General features: G+C 42.8%; 1 protein-coding gene across 2 annotated transcripts; it reads left to right on the forward strand.

Moving 5' to 3' along the window:
- Positions 1 to 863: 863 nt before the first annotated feature.
- On the forward strand, positions 864 to 16,300 carry Snrpd1 (small nuclear ribonucleoprotein D1 polypeptide). 2 transcript variants are annotated; one of them, XM_052741519.1, is made up of 4 exons: positions 864 to 996; positions 7,171 to 7,247; positions 11,780 to 11,971; positions 16,122 to 16,300. In XM_052741519.1, exons 1-4 carry the CDS (start codon positions 983 to 985, stop codon positions 16,196 to 16,198), a joined length of 360 nt encoding a protein of 119 aa, XP_052597479.1. In that variant the 5' UTR covers positions 864 to 982; the 3' UTR covers positions 16,199 to 16,300. The 2 variants fall into 2 exon arrangements, with proteins under 2 accessions (XP_052597479.1, XP_052597481.1); XM_052741521.1 differs by lacking the exon at positions 864 to 996 and adding an exon at positions 4,123 to 4,223.
- The last annotated feature ends 325 nt before the right edge of the window (positions 16,301 to 16,625 follow it).

Here is a 16,625-nt window from a genome sequence, read left to right on the forward strand (position 1 = left end):
CTTGATGCCCAGGCCCATGCATTTGTTGTGAGTCACCCATGAACTGCACACTGCAATCCCCACTTGCCTGCTCCCTCCCTTGGTCTCACAGGCCCTTGGGACCAGTTCCCATACACTGGGACAGGGCTGTTTTGTGGGCGGGGGGAAGCATAGTACTGGAGATAATGGATGCTGGAGAGTGCAGGAAACTGTTTTTTTGCTTTCTGACACTACATTCCTGAGTGTAGTAAATAAGTAAATAAATAATTATAAGAATCAAACAAATATGATAATAAACTAGTATTATCCAAACTTCTTGTGATAGTGGAAATTATCTGCACTGTAATCAGAGACATATAGATGCTGAGTAGTTACAATGTGGTTATTGCAAATAAGGAGTTGAATTGTTTTATTTAACGTCAACTGAAATATCCACATACAATTTTTTTTTAAATTGTCGAAGTACTTACTATATAATGAAGTGTTTATTTAAAACTCTGTCCTGAGAATGGTTTCCCTGATTTTAAGAAGCTGCTCAGTAGCTCTGGGGTTATTACAATTCATGTCCCCAAAGGAAAACCATTCTGTCCAAAGATCTGATTGGCTCAGCTTAGTTGTCAAACCAACTAGGGACAACTTGCGGGACTGAGTTCTCTGCTTCCAACATGTGGGTCCCAAGGATCAAACTTAAGTCTTGGAAAGCCTCTCTCAGAACTTCTCTTCCTTCCAAGTGTGAAAGCTTCAGGCCATCATAAACGTTTGTTGAATCCTCCTGTAGATGTCTGCCGCCAGCCTCACGCGCTCAGAAGGCGCAAAGGACTCCTCCCGTCACTAGGGGCCGCTGTCGTTCTCCCGGCGGCCGGAAGACAGCGCGGCTTCCGCGTTTTCGCCGCGCATCCGCAGGCCTCCGCGCGCTCTTCCGGCCATTCATACGCCTACTCTGTGAGTCTTGGGATCCTGAATTCCGTGTCCAGTCGGGCCAGAAGGAGGCTGAGCCGCTAGGATGAAGCTCGTGAGGTGAGAGGGTCCCTAGGCGCGGCAAGGGCGGCGGGGACAGGCTTCGGGCGGGCTCGGGAAGCCGGGCCCCTACGCCCGCGGGGAGGCGGGAAAGCCGCGTGCGCGCGGCCTGCTAACGGCCTCCGGCGCCCCGGCCCGCCGCGCCCGGCTCGTTCCCGCCGGAGCTCGGGCTGGGAATCGCCGCGCTCCGGCCCCGCGTGGCTTCCCGGAATGGAGGGGCCGAACTGCCTCTGCCCACCTCGAATCCCGCGGCTTAAACGGAACAGTGGCCGGTTTTCCTTGCGACTCGGGCTACTTGCACCTATGAGAACTCAAAACTAGCATGATTTTATCTGCAAATAACGACGCCGATTTGCCAGACGTTTTAGATTAAGTTCTCCTTTACTTTTGACCGGTTATCTGAACTATGTAACTCGTTAATGTAGGCTTTCGATTCACGAAAGATAATGTCCCGGGATGAGGCAGAAGTTAACAAGTTAATTTCTCCCGATTGCACTGATTGTGTCGGTTAGTGGAGCCTTGTTTGCTGGTATGATTACTTCCAAACTAAATAGACTTGAGGCCGAGCCTGCAGCAGGGTATAATACCTAAGCCAGTTATTAGAAATATTGAGTTTCTTGTTGAGTCAAGACTGTTTTAGTTGACTAGACTGCCATTGGGCACCTCTTGGAGTAGTTGTACACAATTCACGAAATTTCTTTTTCTTTTTTCTTTTTGGTGGTGGTGGGTTTCTTTGCGTAACATCTCTGGCTGTCCTGGAACTCGCTTTGTAGGCCAGGATGGCCTCGAACTCACAGAGATCCGCCTGCCTCTTACTTCCTAGTACTGGGATAAAGTATACTGTTGCTGTTTCCATGCTGCTTAATGTGAACTATAATGTATTTGGAGTAACTTACGTTTTTCTCATTTAAAGATTGAGTTACAATAAATCTGCTTTTGGGTGATGGTACTGGGAGTTTACCTAGACCTCCAGCCATCATCCTAGGCAAGTGCTCACTCTGTTACTGATGTGATTTTTTTTTTTTTCCGTTTTGAGACAGGGTTTCTCTGGGTAGCCTCAGCTGTCCTGGAACTTGCTGTGTAGACCAGGCTGGCCTCGAGCTCATCGAGATCCACCTGCCTCTGCCTTCCAAGTGCTAGGATTAAAGGCGTGCCCCACCACCTCCTGCTGATGTGCTTTTTTTTTTTTTTAATGACTGAGTCCTATTTTTTGTAGTGCACAATAGAGAAATTTTTTTCTTAGAGGAGAATATATTTTGCCTCATGAAAATGGTTGTTTGACTAGTTTGCATTTTCAGTGGGCTTTCTTATTTGTGCATCAGTTAATGGGACTGTGATGGTTCTTTACCCTGTTATCACCTTGCCCAAACCCAGGAAGTGAGCCTTCCTGGCTACTTTTCTCTTAATTGGTCTGTCATCTAATTGCCAATTTTCCTATTTTTACAAATGAAGATACCTGTCACTGTCCATTTCTCTTTGGTTTTCTGGTTAACTAGTGAGAATTTAGAGACTGAAGGACTCCACGTACCTGACTGTTCTGATGTCCCACTTAAGGACTCCACGTACCTGACTGTTCTGATGTCCCACTTGTATTAAACAGAATTCGAGCCTGGCAATGGTGGTGCACACCTTTAACCCCAGCACTCAGGAGGCAGAGGCAGGCAGATCTCTTGAGTTCCAGGCCAGCCTGGTCTACAGAGCTAGTTCCAGGACAGCCAAGGCTACACAGAGAAACCCTGTCTTGGAGAGAGAGACAGAGAGAGAGAGAGAGAGAGAGAGAGAGAGAGAGAGAGAGAGAATTCGAAACCAGGTGTGATGGTACAAACTGTGAATCCCAGCATTCCAGAGGCAGAGGCAGGGGGATCTCTAAATTTGAGGCCAGCCTCATCTACAAATTGAGTTCTAGGACAGCCAGGGCTACACAGAGGAACCCTGTCTCAAAACAACAACAACAATAATAAAAGCAAGATAAATACAAAATGAAGGATTCACTGGAAAATTGAGGCAAGATGTCACCAAGTTTTACTAGAAGTCACTCTGTACCCCAGGCTGACTTCAGACTTGCAATCATCCTGCCTCAGTCTCCTAAGTAACTGAGATTACAAGTCTGTGCCTAGATATCTTTTTTTTTTAAAAAGATGTATTTATTTATTTATTAGATACAACATTTTGACTCCATGTAACCTTGCACACCAGAAGAGGGCACCAGATCTCATTATAGATGGCTGTGAGCCACCATGTGGGTGCCAGGAATTGATCTCAGGACCTCTGGAAGAGCAGTCAGTGCTCTTAACCTCTGAGCCATCTCTCCAGCCCCATGCCTAGATATCTTAAGGGAATTCTTTAGCAGAATATTATCTCCACAAAAGGACCCTGTTTTCCCACACCCCCTTCTTTCTGAAACAGTTTGTTTCTTGAGTGCTGGGATTAAAGATCTTTGCTCCCGGGGTTGGAGATATAGCTCAGTGGTAGAGCGCTTGCCTAGCAAGTGCAAGGCCCTGGGTTCAGTCCTCAGCTCCAGTTTTAAAAAAAAAAAATCTTTGCTCCCATGCTTGACAAAATAATTTTTTTTAAGGTTGGATTTCCTTTAGTTGCTGAAACATTGAGCCTGTGCTCAGTGTTTGTTATAATCCAGTGTTACCTATAGAAAGGCCTTGCTACTTACCTTCATAGTAGAATGGTAGGGAGAATGGGCTAGGTACTTGTGCAGTTTAATGTAGTGGACACTGCAGTAGTTTACGAAGGCTATTGTAGAAAAAGAAGATAAACTAGAAAATTTGAATAAAAAGTGTTGTTAGATGATAGTGTAGAATTGTCATTCTGTGAGCATTTGGCTAAAGTAAAGCATGGGTGATGCTGTAGAGTTATTTTACTGCATGTAATTGTGAAGTGAATGATAGACTAGAAAGTCCAAACATGAGGTGTCTGCTCGGTGCGCTGTCCAGTTGTAGTGTGCAGTTGTGGGTTAGGGTCCTTACTAATGCCAGCACCTTACTTTCAGATGACAAGGTGAAAGTGTAAATACTGAAGAGAAATAAAGGGAGAAATGGCAACATTTTAATGGTTTGTCACCCCTTCAGTTTTCTTCCTTTGCAGTATATCATGATAAAAAAAAAAAATTAGGGCAGAAGAAGAGTAGATGAAATGAAGGACAGACTGCCGTCCAACGGGAGAATTATAAAGGCAGATTTGTTCCTTAGAACAGACAAGAAAGAGAAGAATTCCTGGTAGGTTACATTACATTTCTAAATATGTGAAAGTAAAAGAAGAGAATGTTTTTGCAGTCCTGGTGTGGGAAATATCAACTTAAAGCCTGAGCTCCAAAAGGGTCATAACAGAATAAAATGGATAGAAAAAAGCCAGGGGGCTGGAGAGACGACTCAGGTTAAGAACACTGGTTGCTCTTCTAGAGGATCTAGGTTCAATTCCTAGGACCCACAGCTGTCTAACTGCAGTGCCAGGGAATCTGGTGACCTCTTTTGGCATCTGTGGGCACCCGGGACACACATGTCGCACATGTACATCAAACAGGCAAAACACTCATACTCAGAAAATAAAAAAATATATACTTTCTTTGTTTCTTTTTTGAGACAGGTTTTCTCTGTGTAGCCTTGGCTGTCCTGGAACTCTTTGTAGACCATTCTGGCCTCAAACTCACAGAGATCCACCTGCCTCCGCCTCCTGAGTGCTGGGACTAAAGGCATGTGCCACCGCCGCCACCCAGCTTAAATAACATTTTTTAAGGAAAAGAAAAAGCCAGGTGTGGTGGCATGCACTTGGAGTTTGTAGTCAAATGAGTGATGGACTGATAAAAAAGAAAAACTCAAACTGATGGAGAGTGCGTAATGATACATAAGCAATTCTTAAGAAATACAGATTTTTGTATAGTCACGAAAGATACCAAATCCCAGGCAAATTGCCACTATCTCTTCTTCCTCCTCCTTTCTGTTTTATTATCATTATTGTAAAGACTTTATACACCACATGTTGGTCTGATGTCTGTGGAGGCCAGAAGAAAGCATTGGGTTCCCTGGAGCTAGAGTAGTTACAGATAGTTTTGAGCTGGCATGTGGGTCTTCTGGAGTAAGCAGCTAATGCTCTTGACCAATTGACCAACTGTAGAGCCATCTCTCTAGCCCTCCCCCCCCCCTTTTTTTTTTAAAGAGTCTCATTTGGCCAGGCTGATTTCAAACTCTGTACAGCTAAGCCCTGAATTCCTGTTCCTTCTGCCCCCACTCCTCAAGTGCTAGGATTACAAGCATGCATCTTTCCTAGCTTTGCTCATTAGGAAATACATTATTACTTTTAGTGTGTGTTCATGCACACAATAGATGCACATGTATGTTATAAGACAACTTTTGGGAGTTTGTTTTGCCTCCCACCAGGGACCCAGGGACTAAAACTCAGGTCTTCAGCCTGAACAAACAGCAAGTGCTTTTGCCTGCTGAGCCATCCTGCCAGCCCTGCTTAGTATTTTAATTAATTAATTTTGTTGGTGGTGATGATTGTTTTTGAGGCAGAGTCTCCATATGTAGTGTTGGTTGGCTTGGAGCTTGTTGTATAGACCAGGTTGGCCTTGAACTCACTGATATCCACCAGCCTCTGCCTCCCTGGTGTTGGTATTAAAGGGTACCACCATGCTTGGTTCAATTTTTTCAATTTTTTTTTTTTTAAGATTACAATTATTATCATTGGTGGTGGCACACGCCTTTAATCCTAGCGCTTGGGAGGCAAAGGCAGGCAGATCTCTGTGAGTTACAGGACAATCAAGGTTACACAGAGAAAACCTGTTTAGGAAAAAAAAAAGGTTACAATTATTTATTTGTGTGTGTGTGTGTGGGGGGGTTTGGCATCACTATGTGTGTACAAAGGTCAAAGGACCCTAGGGGGAGTTGATTCTCTCCATTTTGGTTCCAGGGATCAAACTTGGATCCTTAGTCTTGGCAGAATGTGTTTTACCCTCTGAGCCCTCTTGCTATTGCCCCCCCCCAACACTCACTCTTTTTTGCATAGATAGAAAATTGGAAGATTGTTGGTATTGGCGAGTGCTTGCATAAATGAGTTTGTAATAGCAAAAAGTTGAAAACATTCAGTGGGATACTTGGCATCTCCATATAGTGGACTTGGACATATCTAGCTCTTGGAATATTTATTTTTAAGGAATCATCTCCAGTGTAAACTGCTATGTAAGCTCTAAGTGTTACAGACACTTAGACACTTGAAGAATGGCCTACTTTATTTGAAGTTGGATCTTACATATGTGCTTAGAGGTTAGGTGAATATCCCTTTTCACTAAGAATGCAGGAAGAGAAAAGAGAGGTTCTTTATTTCTACCATGTAATCTTATGCTACTGATAATGATTATTTTCTTCTTGTGGCTTAAAATTAGTCTAGGGTCTTTTTGTTGTTTGTTGAAACAGTGTCTCACTTGCCATGTAGACCAGGATTGCCTCCAGTTCACAGAGACTCATCTGCCTTTGCCTCCCAAGTGCTGGAATTAAAAGTGTCTCACCCACTTGATACTACTCCAGGATCTTGATTGTCTTCATTTGTAATAGTTTCCAGTATTTTCTAGTCCAAAGCTCAGGACAGTTATGAATGTGGCCCAACACAAAATCACAAACTCAAACATTGTAGATGACGTTATTGTGTCAAATAAACATTTGAATACTCTTAAAGTCCATGGGCTGTAGGTTGGACACCCCACAGAATATGTTGCCTAAGATGGTTCTTCACCCAGTGTGGTCCAAAGAAGCCAAAAAGGTGGGCACACCTATAGTAGACAGATGCCAAATGACAGTTTATTACTTTGTTCCTTTATAAGTTTGAGAGTTTAGTTCAGGAAAAGTTAAACACACTGTACATTATTAATACAAATTGTTAAGATTTTATGTGTATGAGTGTTTTATCTGCATGTGTGTGCACCACAGCTTGCCAGATCCCCTAGGACTTGAGATACAGATGGTTGTGAGCTTTCATGTGGGTTCTGCGACTCAAACTGGGTCCTCTACAAGAGTAACAAGTGTTCTTAACTGCTGGGTCAAATGTCCAGACCTCATAGGAATTGTTGTAGGAACATTTTGAAGATATTGAACTCTAGCAATTTCACCCTACCATTTCACAAAAAGACTTCTAAATGTTACAGGTAAAAATGCAGGACTTTTTGTTTTATAGATTTTTGATGAAATTGAGTCATGAAACTGTAACCATTGAATTGAAGAATGGAACACAAGTCCATGGAACAATCACAGGTGAGGAGGCCGCACTGTTTCTATAATGTTCGCTTTTCTCCCCATGGTCACCTGCTGGACAGTTTTTGGTTGCTTAGTGAGCATTGTTGTATTGAAGGTCCTCATTCTTTTTGTCTGAATTACTGAATGGGCCTTAATTAAGCCTCATGTTCTTGTGCTTCAACCAAACCAAATTGCCTGGTGCTCTTGTTTTTATAGCTTGTATGTATACTTTTGCTTGTGTGTTCCTCTGCAAAGAATGTTGCTTCTTCCAAAACACATTTGAGACTTTACACTTTTATTATGTTTGTTTTTCACATTTGACTGTAATTTTTTATTAGTCTGTTAATTATATATGTATGATTGATATCATTACAGTATTTTCATAAACACTACAGCATTTTTATCTTCCTTCGTTAACCTCTCCTGTTCCCCTACTGCTTTCTTACTGCCACCTATCCCTCTTCCATGTTCCAGCCTTTATTTTATGTATGTATGTATGTATATATGTATGTATGTATTTATTTATTTGGTTTTTCGAGACAGGGTTTCTCTGTGTAGCTTTGGTGCCTTTCTTGGATCTCGCTCTGTAGCCCAGGCTGGCCTCGAACTCACAGAGATCTGCCTGGCTTTGCCTCCCGAGTGCTGGGATTAAAGGTGCGCGTGCCACTGCTGCCTAGCCAGTTTTTATTTCTTTGCTAATAGTAGGTATTCCAAAAGACTTTAAAAAAAATGAAGAAGTGATTATCAAGAGAAAATAGTACCTTAGTATGTGTTCCTATTCTCGTGTAGGTCCAGTGTTTTAGTAAACAAGGAGACATGATGGGATGTCGTTTTATGACTGTTCTAGAACTTTATAGTAGCAGTTGTGAATGAACTTACTTATTAAGTTTTGTATGGTCTGGCACCATATCTCAGGAAATAGAGTTGCTGCCTTTGGTAAAGTGTCCTGAGTAGTGATCTGGTCTGGTCCCTGTAGAACACTGCTGGGCATTGTGGGAGATCTCGGGTGGGTTTTGTTGTGGTAGTGGTTTTTTGGTGTGTGGTTTTTTTTTCCCTCCCATTTTTAGATACAGGGTCTTATGTATCGCAGAACTGGTCTCAAACTCATTGTGTATGGTTGAGGATGGCCTTCTGGTTTTCCTGCCTCCAGCTCCTGAGTGCTAGGATTACAAGTGTGCACTACCATACTCCTTTTATTTGGTAGTGGTGGTTGAAACCAAGACTTCATATATGCTAAGAAAATATTCTACCAGCTGGCCCCAACCCCCAGAATGGCATTCTTGCTTTATTTCTTTTAAGTCAAAATCTAACAATGAAAGCTGGAATACAAAAAACATAACAGATTTCACCAAATACATAATAGGTGCTTAGTAAATAGATGTCCTAGGAGGAAAGTTTCAGTAAACTGAGAGAACAAAATTTAATAAAGATCTCATTCCCTCTACTGGACAATCACTATTGAGACTTCTGTATCTTACATGAACATACACACATATATGATCATGTGCTCAGTCATCACAGTGTACTATCTGCCATGGAGGTAGTGAGAGTCTTGATTAGTATGACTTAATGTGTAGTTCTTAGAATATAAGAGATTGTAAGTCTCTCTGTTCCACCTTTCCTACATAAATCAGTGTCTCTAGGAGACGGAGGACATGGAGGGGGAAAGGATTTGTTGTTTTGTTTTCTCTTTTTTTGTTATTTTTCGAGACAGATTTTCACTGTAGCCCTGGCTATCCTGGAACTCGATCTGAAGACCAGGCTGGCCTTGAACTGAAAGATCCATTTGCCTCTGCCTCCTGAGTGCTGGGAGTAAAGGCCTGTGCCTCCCCACCCTCCACCCCCCTGCTTGTTTTGGTTTTCTGAGTCAAGGTTTCTCTGTGTAACAGCTCTGGCTGTTCTGGAACTTGTTCTGTAGACTAGGTTGGCCTTGAACTCACAGAGATCTGCCTCCTGAGTGTTGAGATTAAAGACATAAGGAACTAGAGAAATGACCCGGTTGGTAAAGTGCTTATTGTTCAGGCTTGAGAACCTGAGTTCAGATCCCAGCTTCCAAAAAAGTTGGGTACTTATATGTGAGAGACCCTGTCTCAACAACAAGGTGGAGAGTGCCGGCTCAACCATGTGGGTAAAGGTGTCTGCTGCCAAGCCTGACAACTGAGTTTGTTCCTCGGGATCCTCACAGAGGAAGGAGAACTGATTGCTGTGAGTTGTCCTGATCTCTAGACATGCACCATAGCACATAGGCGCCTGCCTTCCCACCTACCCATACTTACACAAATAAATTAAAAGTGGAGAACAAGCCGGGTGGCGGTGGCGGCAGCGGTGGCGCACGCCTTTAATCCCAGCACTTGGGAGGCAGGGCCAGGGGGATCTCTGTGAGTTCAAGGCCAGCCTGGTCTACAGAGCGAGTTCCAGGAAAGGCGCCAAAACTACACAGAGAAATCCTGTCTTGGAAAAAAAGAAAAAAATGTGGGGTTGGGGATTTAGCTCAGTGGAAGATACTGGGCTTGGTCCTCAGCTCTGGAAAAAGAAAAAATGGAGAACAATTGAAGAAGACACCCAGTGTTGATTTGAATTTGTGCGTGTGCACACACATAGAATCATGTACACTCATAATAATACATACAGAATCTTTAAAGATTTCATTTTTTTAATTAAAAAAATTTATTTTATATTCATTGGTGTTTTACCTGTGTATATGTCTGTGTGAGGATGTCAGAAACCCTGGAACTGGAGCTACAGACAGGTGTGAGCTGCCATGTGGGTGCTGAGAATTTAACTCAGATCCTCTGGAAGAGTAGCCAGTGCTCTCAACTGCTGAGCCATCTCTCCAGCCCCTAAGATTTTACTTTTAAATATGTATGTATGTGAGTGCAGGTGCCTTTGGGGGCCAGAGGCACTGGATCCTTCTGGAGCTGAAGTTACAGGCAGTTAGTTACGAGCCTCCTAATGTGGGTCCTGGGAACAATTTGGTCCTCTGCAAGAGCCCTGCACTTTGAACTATTGAGCCACCTCTCTGGCTCCTAAAAATACATGTTTTTTTTGTTTGTTTGTTTGTTTTTGTTTTGTTTGTTTTGTTTTTTCTCAAGACAGAGTTTCTCTGTGTTGTTTTGGTGCCTGTCCTGGACCTGGCTCTGTAGACCAGGCTGGCCTTGAACTCACAGAGATCCGCCTGACTCTGCCTCTCGAGTGCTGGGATTACAGGTGTGCACCACTGCCATCCGGCTAAAATACATGTGTTTTTTTTTTTTTTTTTTTTAAGTAAATAAATAGACATGTTAAGCTGGGTGTGGTGTTGTTTGCCTGTAGACCAAGCACTAGGGCGACTTGGACAGGAGAATCACAAGTCTGAGGTCATCCTGGGGTGCATAGATAGACTTTGTCTCAGGAAGGTGGGGGGAGTTCCTAGTGATAGGAAAAAATACCTTAGGTCTTTAAAAAGAAGAGCGAAAACAGCTTGATAGAATGTTGGTAAGGAAATTAGGTGACAGTGGAAGGATTGTGCCATAAACACTATCCAATCCTGGGACAAGAATTTGCTTTTGAAAGTAGTGGACGTAAGGTATACACAGTATTCATGGTTCCTTCACAGCTTGTTGCATTCGAAATTTCCTTTCTACCGATAGGTTCTTTCTCTGTAGTCCAGACTCTCCTTCAACTCATAGCACTCCTCTGCCTCCCTCTTGAATGCTGAGATTACAGGTGTGACTTAACCACACCACCAGTGCATCCAGTTCCCTTCAGTTCTGCACATGCACTTAGCTCTGTACAGTGGTATTGTGGCTAGGAAAAGTTTTTATGAAGGAAAAATTACTGATTTATATTGCCCCCACCCCACTGCGTATGTATTAAGTTGTCTCAGAAACTTGCACTTAACATACCAGATAATACTCTTTTCTTTTTTTAAAGATATATTTATTTGTTATGTATGCAGTGTTCTGCCTGTGTGGATGCCTGCATGCCAAAGGAGGGTATCACATCTCATTATGGATGGTTGTGAGCAACCATGTGGTTGCTGGGAATTGAACTCAGAACTTCTGGAATAACAGCCAGTGCTTTTTTTTTTTTTTTTTGGTATTTCAAGACAGCGTTTCTTTGTGTAGCTTTGGAGCCTGTCCTGGAACTAGCTCTGTAGAACAGGCTGGCCTGGAACTCGTAGAGATCCTCCTGAGTGCTGGGATTAAAGGCGTGCACCACCACCACCTGGCCAGCCTGCCTGCCTGCCTGCCTTCCTCCCTCCCTCCTTTCTTTCTTTTTCTCTCTTTCTTTTTTAAGTTTCTTGATTCTGTTTTTTGTTTTTTAATTTATTTTATGTGCATTGGTGTTTTGCCTGCATGTTTTACCTTCTGTGTGAGGGTGTCTGATCTTGGAGTTACAGACAGTTGTGAGCTGCCATGTTGGTGCTGGGAATTGAACCGGGTCCTCTGGAAGAGCAGTCAGTACTCTTAACCTGAACCATTTCCCCAACCTTGGGTATGATTTCAACTGTGGCAAGATAACTTGCCTTCTTTATCATGCTGGTGAGTGCTCTGCTTTCCCTCCTTCAGGTGTAGATGTCAGCATGAATACACACCTTAAAGCTGTGAAAATGACCCTGAAGAACAGAGAACCTGTGCAGTTGGAAACCTTGAGCATCCGAGGAAATAACATTCGGTACTTTATTCTACCAGACAGCTTACCTCTGGACACATTACTTGTGGATGTGGAACCTAAGGTGAAGTCTAAGAAAAGGGAAGCTGGTAAGTGTAATAGTGTTTTGTGTACAGTGTATTTAAATCTTCATTTACTGTTGCAAATACATTTCTGAACAACAAGGCTGTTTTCTTGCTTGGAACATCAATACTCAGGAGTGCGTGTGATACTTGGAGCTCCTGGATTTGCTGTGGAGAAGAGCCTTGCCATGCTTCTCTGCTGTCTTTTCCTCAGTGGATTCTAGATTTGGAGGCTGCACAGCTTCCCTTTCCTCTTGTTTTAGATACTTCGTGAAAATTCATTGTGAATTTTCTTGCCCATACAGCTAAGAAAACATTAAATTTGGTGATTTCCTTTTTGTTCTTCTCGGGATTCATGATAACTGGGCCTTTTAGCTGATTCTTTTCTCATCTCTGTGCCTTTTTGTTCTAGCTTCTGGGAAATAGCCTTGATCTTGTTCTCTGTCGGCACATACTTTATTCTCAAGCCTTCTTTGAGTTTTCATAAGATCCTGTTATTCTGTTGCTGTCTGTCTTTGGGTTTCTACTGTTGTGAAGAGACACCATGACTACAGCTCTTATAAGGAAACACATTTAATTGGGGTAGCTTACATTTTCAGAGGTTTAGTTCATTATCATCATGGTGGGACATAGTGGTATGCAAGCAGTCAGGTGGTGGCTACATCTTGATCAGAAGGCAGCATGAAGTGAACTGTTTTACTGGGTGTGGTTTGAGGATAAATGATACCTCAAAGCCTGCCCCCAAAGTAGCACACTTCCTCCAACAAGACCATACCTACTCTTACAGGGCCACACCCCCTGTTAGTGCCACTCTCTTTGGGAGCCATTTTCTTTCAAACGACCACACTCATAGTTTGTATTATTGATAGACCATTAATTGTTTTCTCCTTTGGGCGCACACATCGGGGAGGGGAGTGTGGAGACAGGGTTTCTCTGTGTAGCCGTGGCTGTGTTGGAACTCACTCTGTAGACTAGACTGGCCTTGAACTCACAGAGATCTGCCTGCCTCTGCCTCCCGAGTGCTGAGATTAAAGGTGTGTGCTGCCACCACCCATAAATATTTATTTTTAAAGACACTTGAGATGGCTCAGAGAGTAAAATTACTTGCCATGCAAGCCTGATGACCTGAGTTTAATCTCCAAACCCACCATGGAAAGAGAAACCAATCCCAAAAGTTTTACTCTGGCTTCCACACGTACAGTGTGGCATGTTCTCAAGTGTACACATACACATCTTGAATGACATATACACATGTGATAATAAAACAAATAATTTTAATTTATTGAGAGCCAATATTGGAAGATTAAACCTAGGATTTTATACCTAAAAGATAAGCACTCTACTACTTAACTACATTCTCATCATTTTGCTTTTTTATTTTTGTGTTCAGTTATTTATGTACTTGTGTGCGTGCACATGCCTGAGAGTTTGGGCACATCTGTATGTGATGTGTGTGGAAGTGAGGACAACTTGCAGGAGATGATTCGCCTCCCACCATGTCGGTTCTGGGGAGTGAACTTCATTTAGCAGGCTTTGCAGCAAGAATCTGTTCCTGCTGAGCCATCTCACTGCACCCCATTTTACTTTCATTTTGAATAGTTCTTGGTATTAATCTAGTCTAGCTTTGAACTTGTGACCCTCCTGCTCAGCCTCCCTAAGTAACTGGTCTTTTAGTCTTGTTCCACCAGTCCCAGCTTCTACAGGATTCCAAAGTAAGTTGGCCTCTTCACTAGGTAGATTCAAAGTTTCGGGGTCTGGAAGTCTATCTTAGAGCTGTTTTTCTCATGGAAAGATTTCTGTTTCCTACTGTATTGAGCTACTTTCCTTGTTTCTGTGAGAAAATACCCTACAAGAAGCAGCTTAAGGAAAGAAAGCTTTAGTCTAGCTTAGCAGCTATCAACATGTAGGTCAGAACCTCTGTGTGTGTGTGGGGGGGGGGGGGGTTGTCGAGTGACCCTTTTACAGGGGCCACCTGAGACCACCTGAAAACATGGATACTCATATTATGATTCATAACAGTAGCAAAATTACAGTTATGAAGTAGCAATGAAATAATTTTATGGTTGGGGGTCACCACAACATGAGGAACTGTGTTAAAGGGTCACAGCATCAAGGGGTTACATTCCATTACCCTGGAGAAAGCAGAACTCCGGGAGCAGACTCTTGTCCTGTCACACTGTGTGCACAGGCAGGAAGCAGAAGGCGATCTGGCAAACAGTTGTACCAACTGGAGACCAACTGGTACATGCGAGTCTGTGGAGGACTTTTCATATTGGAACCATAGCATCTGCTTTGGGAGACATGGCTGTCAGCCAGCAATGTAAGGGTAGGGCAGGAGCTTTAATTCCAGCATTCAGGAGGTATAGGCAGGCAGATCTCTGTTAGTTTGAGGCCAGCCTGGTCCACAGAGCAAGTTCCAGGACAGCCAGGGCTGTTATATAGAGAAACTTGGTCTCAGCAAACAAAACAAAACAAAAAACCAAACAAACAAAAAAGAGTAGGGTAGGAGAAAGGGGCCATTATTTTATAGATGTTTAATATGTTGATGATGAGGTGGTTGTTTTTTTTTTTTAATTTTTTTGCTTTCCACCCAGAAATGTGTTGTATCCTACTAGTATTTGTAACAATACAAATGCTCTTGAGTTTCTTTTTTTTTTTCATAAAAAATTTTAATGCATAGCTTAAAAAGCACTGATTTAATCTGTCCCTTTAAGTCCTCACCTTAGGCTGCTGTTTTTCTAAATCTCAAGCCTTTCTGTGTCTGTCTTTTGATTCCTTTTGCTTTCTCTTTCCTACCTGCTTGTCAAGGAAGCAGTGACAAGCTTTGCAGGCTGAGGAGGCAGACTGTCAGTCTAACTGACGTCCATAAGGAATGCCAACTTTGATTTTTGTTTTCAGCCTCCTGCCTGGTATCATCTCACTCTTTGTATCTAAAGATCCTAGTTTTTTTAGAAGCTATTCTTCCTTTACTAAATGCACACCTGTAATCCCAGCACTTGAGAGGTTTGAGGACAGCCTGGTCTACAAAGTGAGGTTCAAGACAGCCAGTGCTAGAAGAGACTGTCTTAGTTAGGGTTTCCATTGCTGTGAAGAAACACTGTGACCACAGCATCTTTTTTTTTTTTTTTTTTTAAACGTATTATGTATAGTGTTCTGCCTGCATGTATGCCTGCACACCAGAAGAGGGCACCAGATCTCATTATGGTTGTGAGTCACCATGTGGTTGCTGGGAATTGAACTCAAGACCTCTGGAAGAGTAGCCAGTGCTCTCAACCTCTGAACCATCTTTCCAGCCTCAACCACGGCAATTCTTACAAGGAAAAGCATTCAATTGGGTTTGCTTACATTTTCAGAGGTTTAGTCCATTTTCATCATGGTGTGACGTGGTGTGCAGACAGATGTGGTGCTGGAGTAGTAGTTGAGTGTCCTACGTCTTGACTTGTAGGCAACAGGAAGTGGTATGAGACATTGGGTGTGGCTTGATTGTCTATGAGACCTCAGAGCCTGTTTCCACAGTGACACACTTCCTCCAAAAAAGCCATGCCTACTCCTGCAAAGCCATAGGTCTTATTAGTGCCACTCCTTTTGGGGGCCATTTTCTTTCAAACCATCACAGAGACCATATCCTAAAATGAGTGAATGGATGACATCACAGGGGTGTGGGGTTATGGCTCAGTGATAGAACACTTGGCTGACCTTCCTGTATGAGGCCCTGGGTTTGATTCCGACTACCGGGGGCAGATAAACATCTCAATCTGAGTACACCAAGCAGGTGCGCTGTGTTTCTTCTCTGTCTTTGCTTTTTTGTCCTCATGATGTTAAGTTTATGGCTGTGGGTTAAAGTACTAAGTTATGGTTGAGCCAAACAAGTTTTCAGGCTCTGATGTTATTAGATTGTTATTTGGTATAATGTACTTAGAGTTTCTTTATTTTGAATTAACTTGCTTGGCTTCGATTCATTAAGCAGAAATCTAGCATAGGGTGTAAATTGTCCCCCTGCTGACCCTTCTTGGTTTTACACGATGGTGGTAGTGGTCATGTTCGAGAGAAGCTGAGTTAAAGATATCTTACTGTAGCTGCTAATGTAAGAGGTGTGGGTAGGAAAGGGGGCAGGGTAAGTCTGGGTACTGTGACTATTAAAGAGAATTTCACCTGCTTTGTTTTACTTTTTCCCCAGTTGCAGGAAGAGGTCGAGGCCGAGGTAGAGGAAGAGGACGTGGTCGCGGCAGAGGAAGAGGGGGTCCTAGGCGATAATGTCTTTCGAGATTACTGTTTCAAAGTGATAAGGAATTGGGGGATAGTTTTTGTACAGGTTTTGTTTGTTTGTCAATTTTTAATAAACGTTAAGTGTGGGGATGGAGTTGTCTGCTGATTATCAAATCAAAGTTTCAGTGTCTCTTATGTACGCAACACAGTATATTCAGTTCCTGGCTTCAGTCACGTGAAATATATGTGCACTGAACATGCATTTAATTTCTTTGAGTACATTATGTGGTGCCCCTTTTGAGATGAAATAAACTCCTGGTATTTCAACAGAGTCCTTATGGGATGGCATCTAAAATTCACTCTTAGTTTTACTACATGGAACCAACCTTAGTGGTAAAAGAAAAAAAAAAAATCTGTGGTTTTTGCCAGCCCGTGGTGGACACACCTTTAGTCCCAGCACTCAGAAGGCAGAAAT

This window comes from Peromyscus californicus, unplaced genomic scaffold, assembly GCF_007827085.1.
Source record: "Peromyscus californicus insignis strain IS unplaced genomic scaffold, ASM782708v3 Scaffold_17__1_contigs__length_78620276, whole genome shotgun sequence".
Classification (NCBI taxonomy): domain Eukaryota; kingdom Metazoa; phylum Chordata; class Mammalia; order Rodentia; family Cricetidae; genus Peromyscus; species Peromyscus californicus.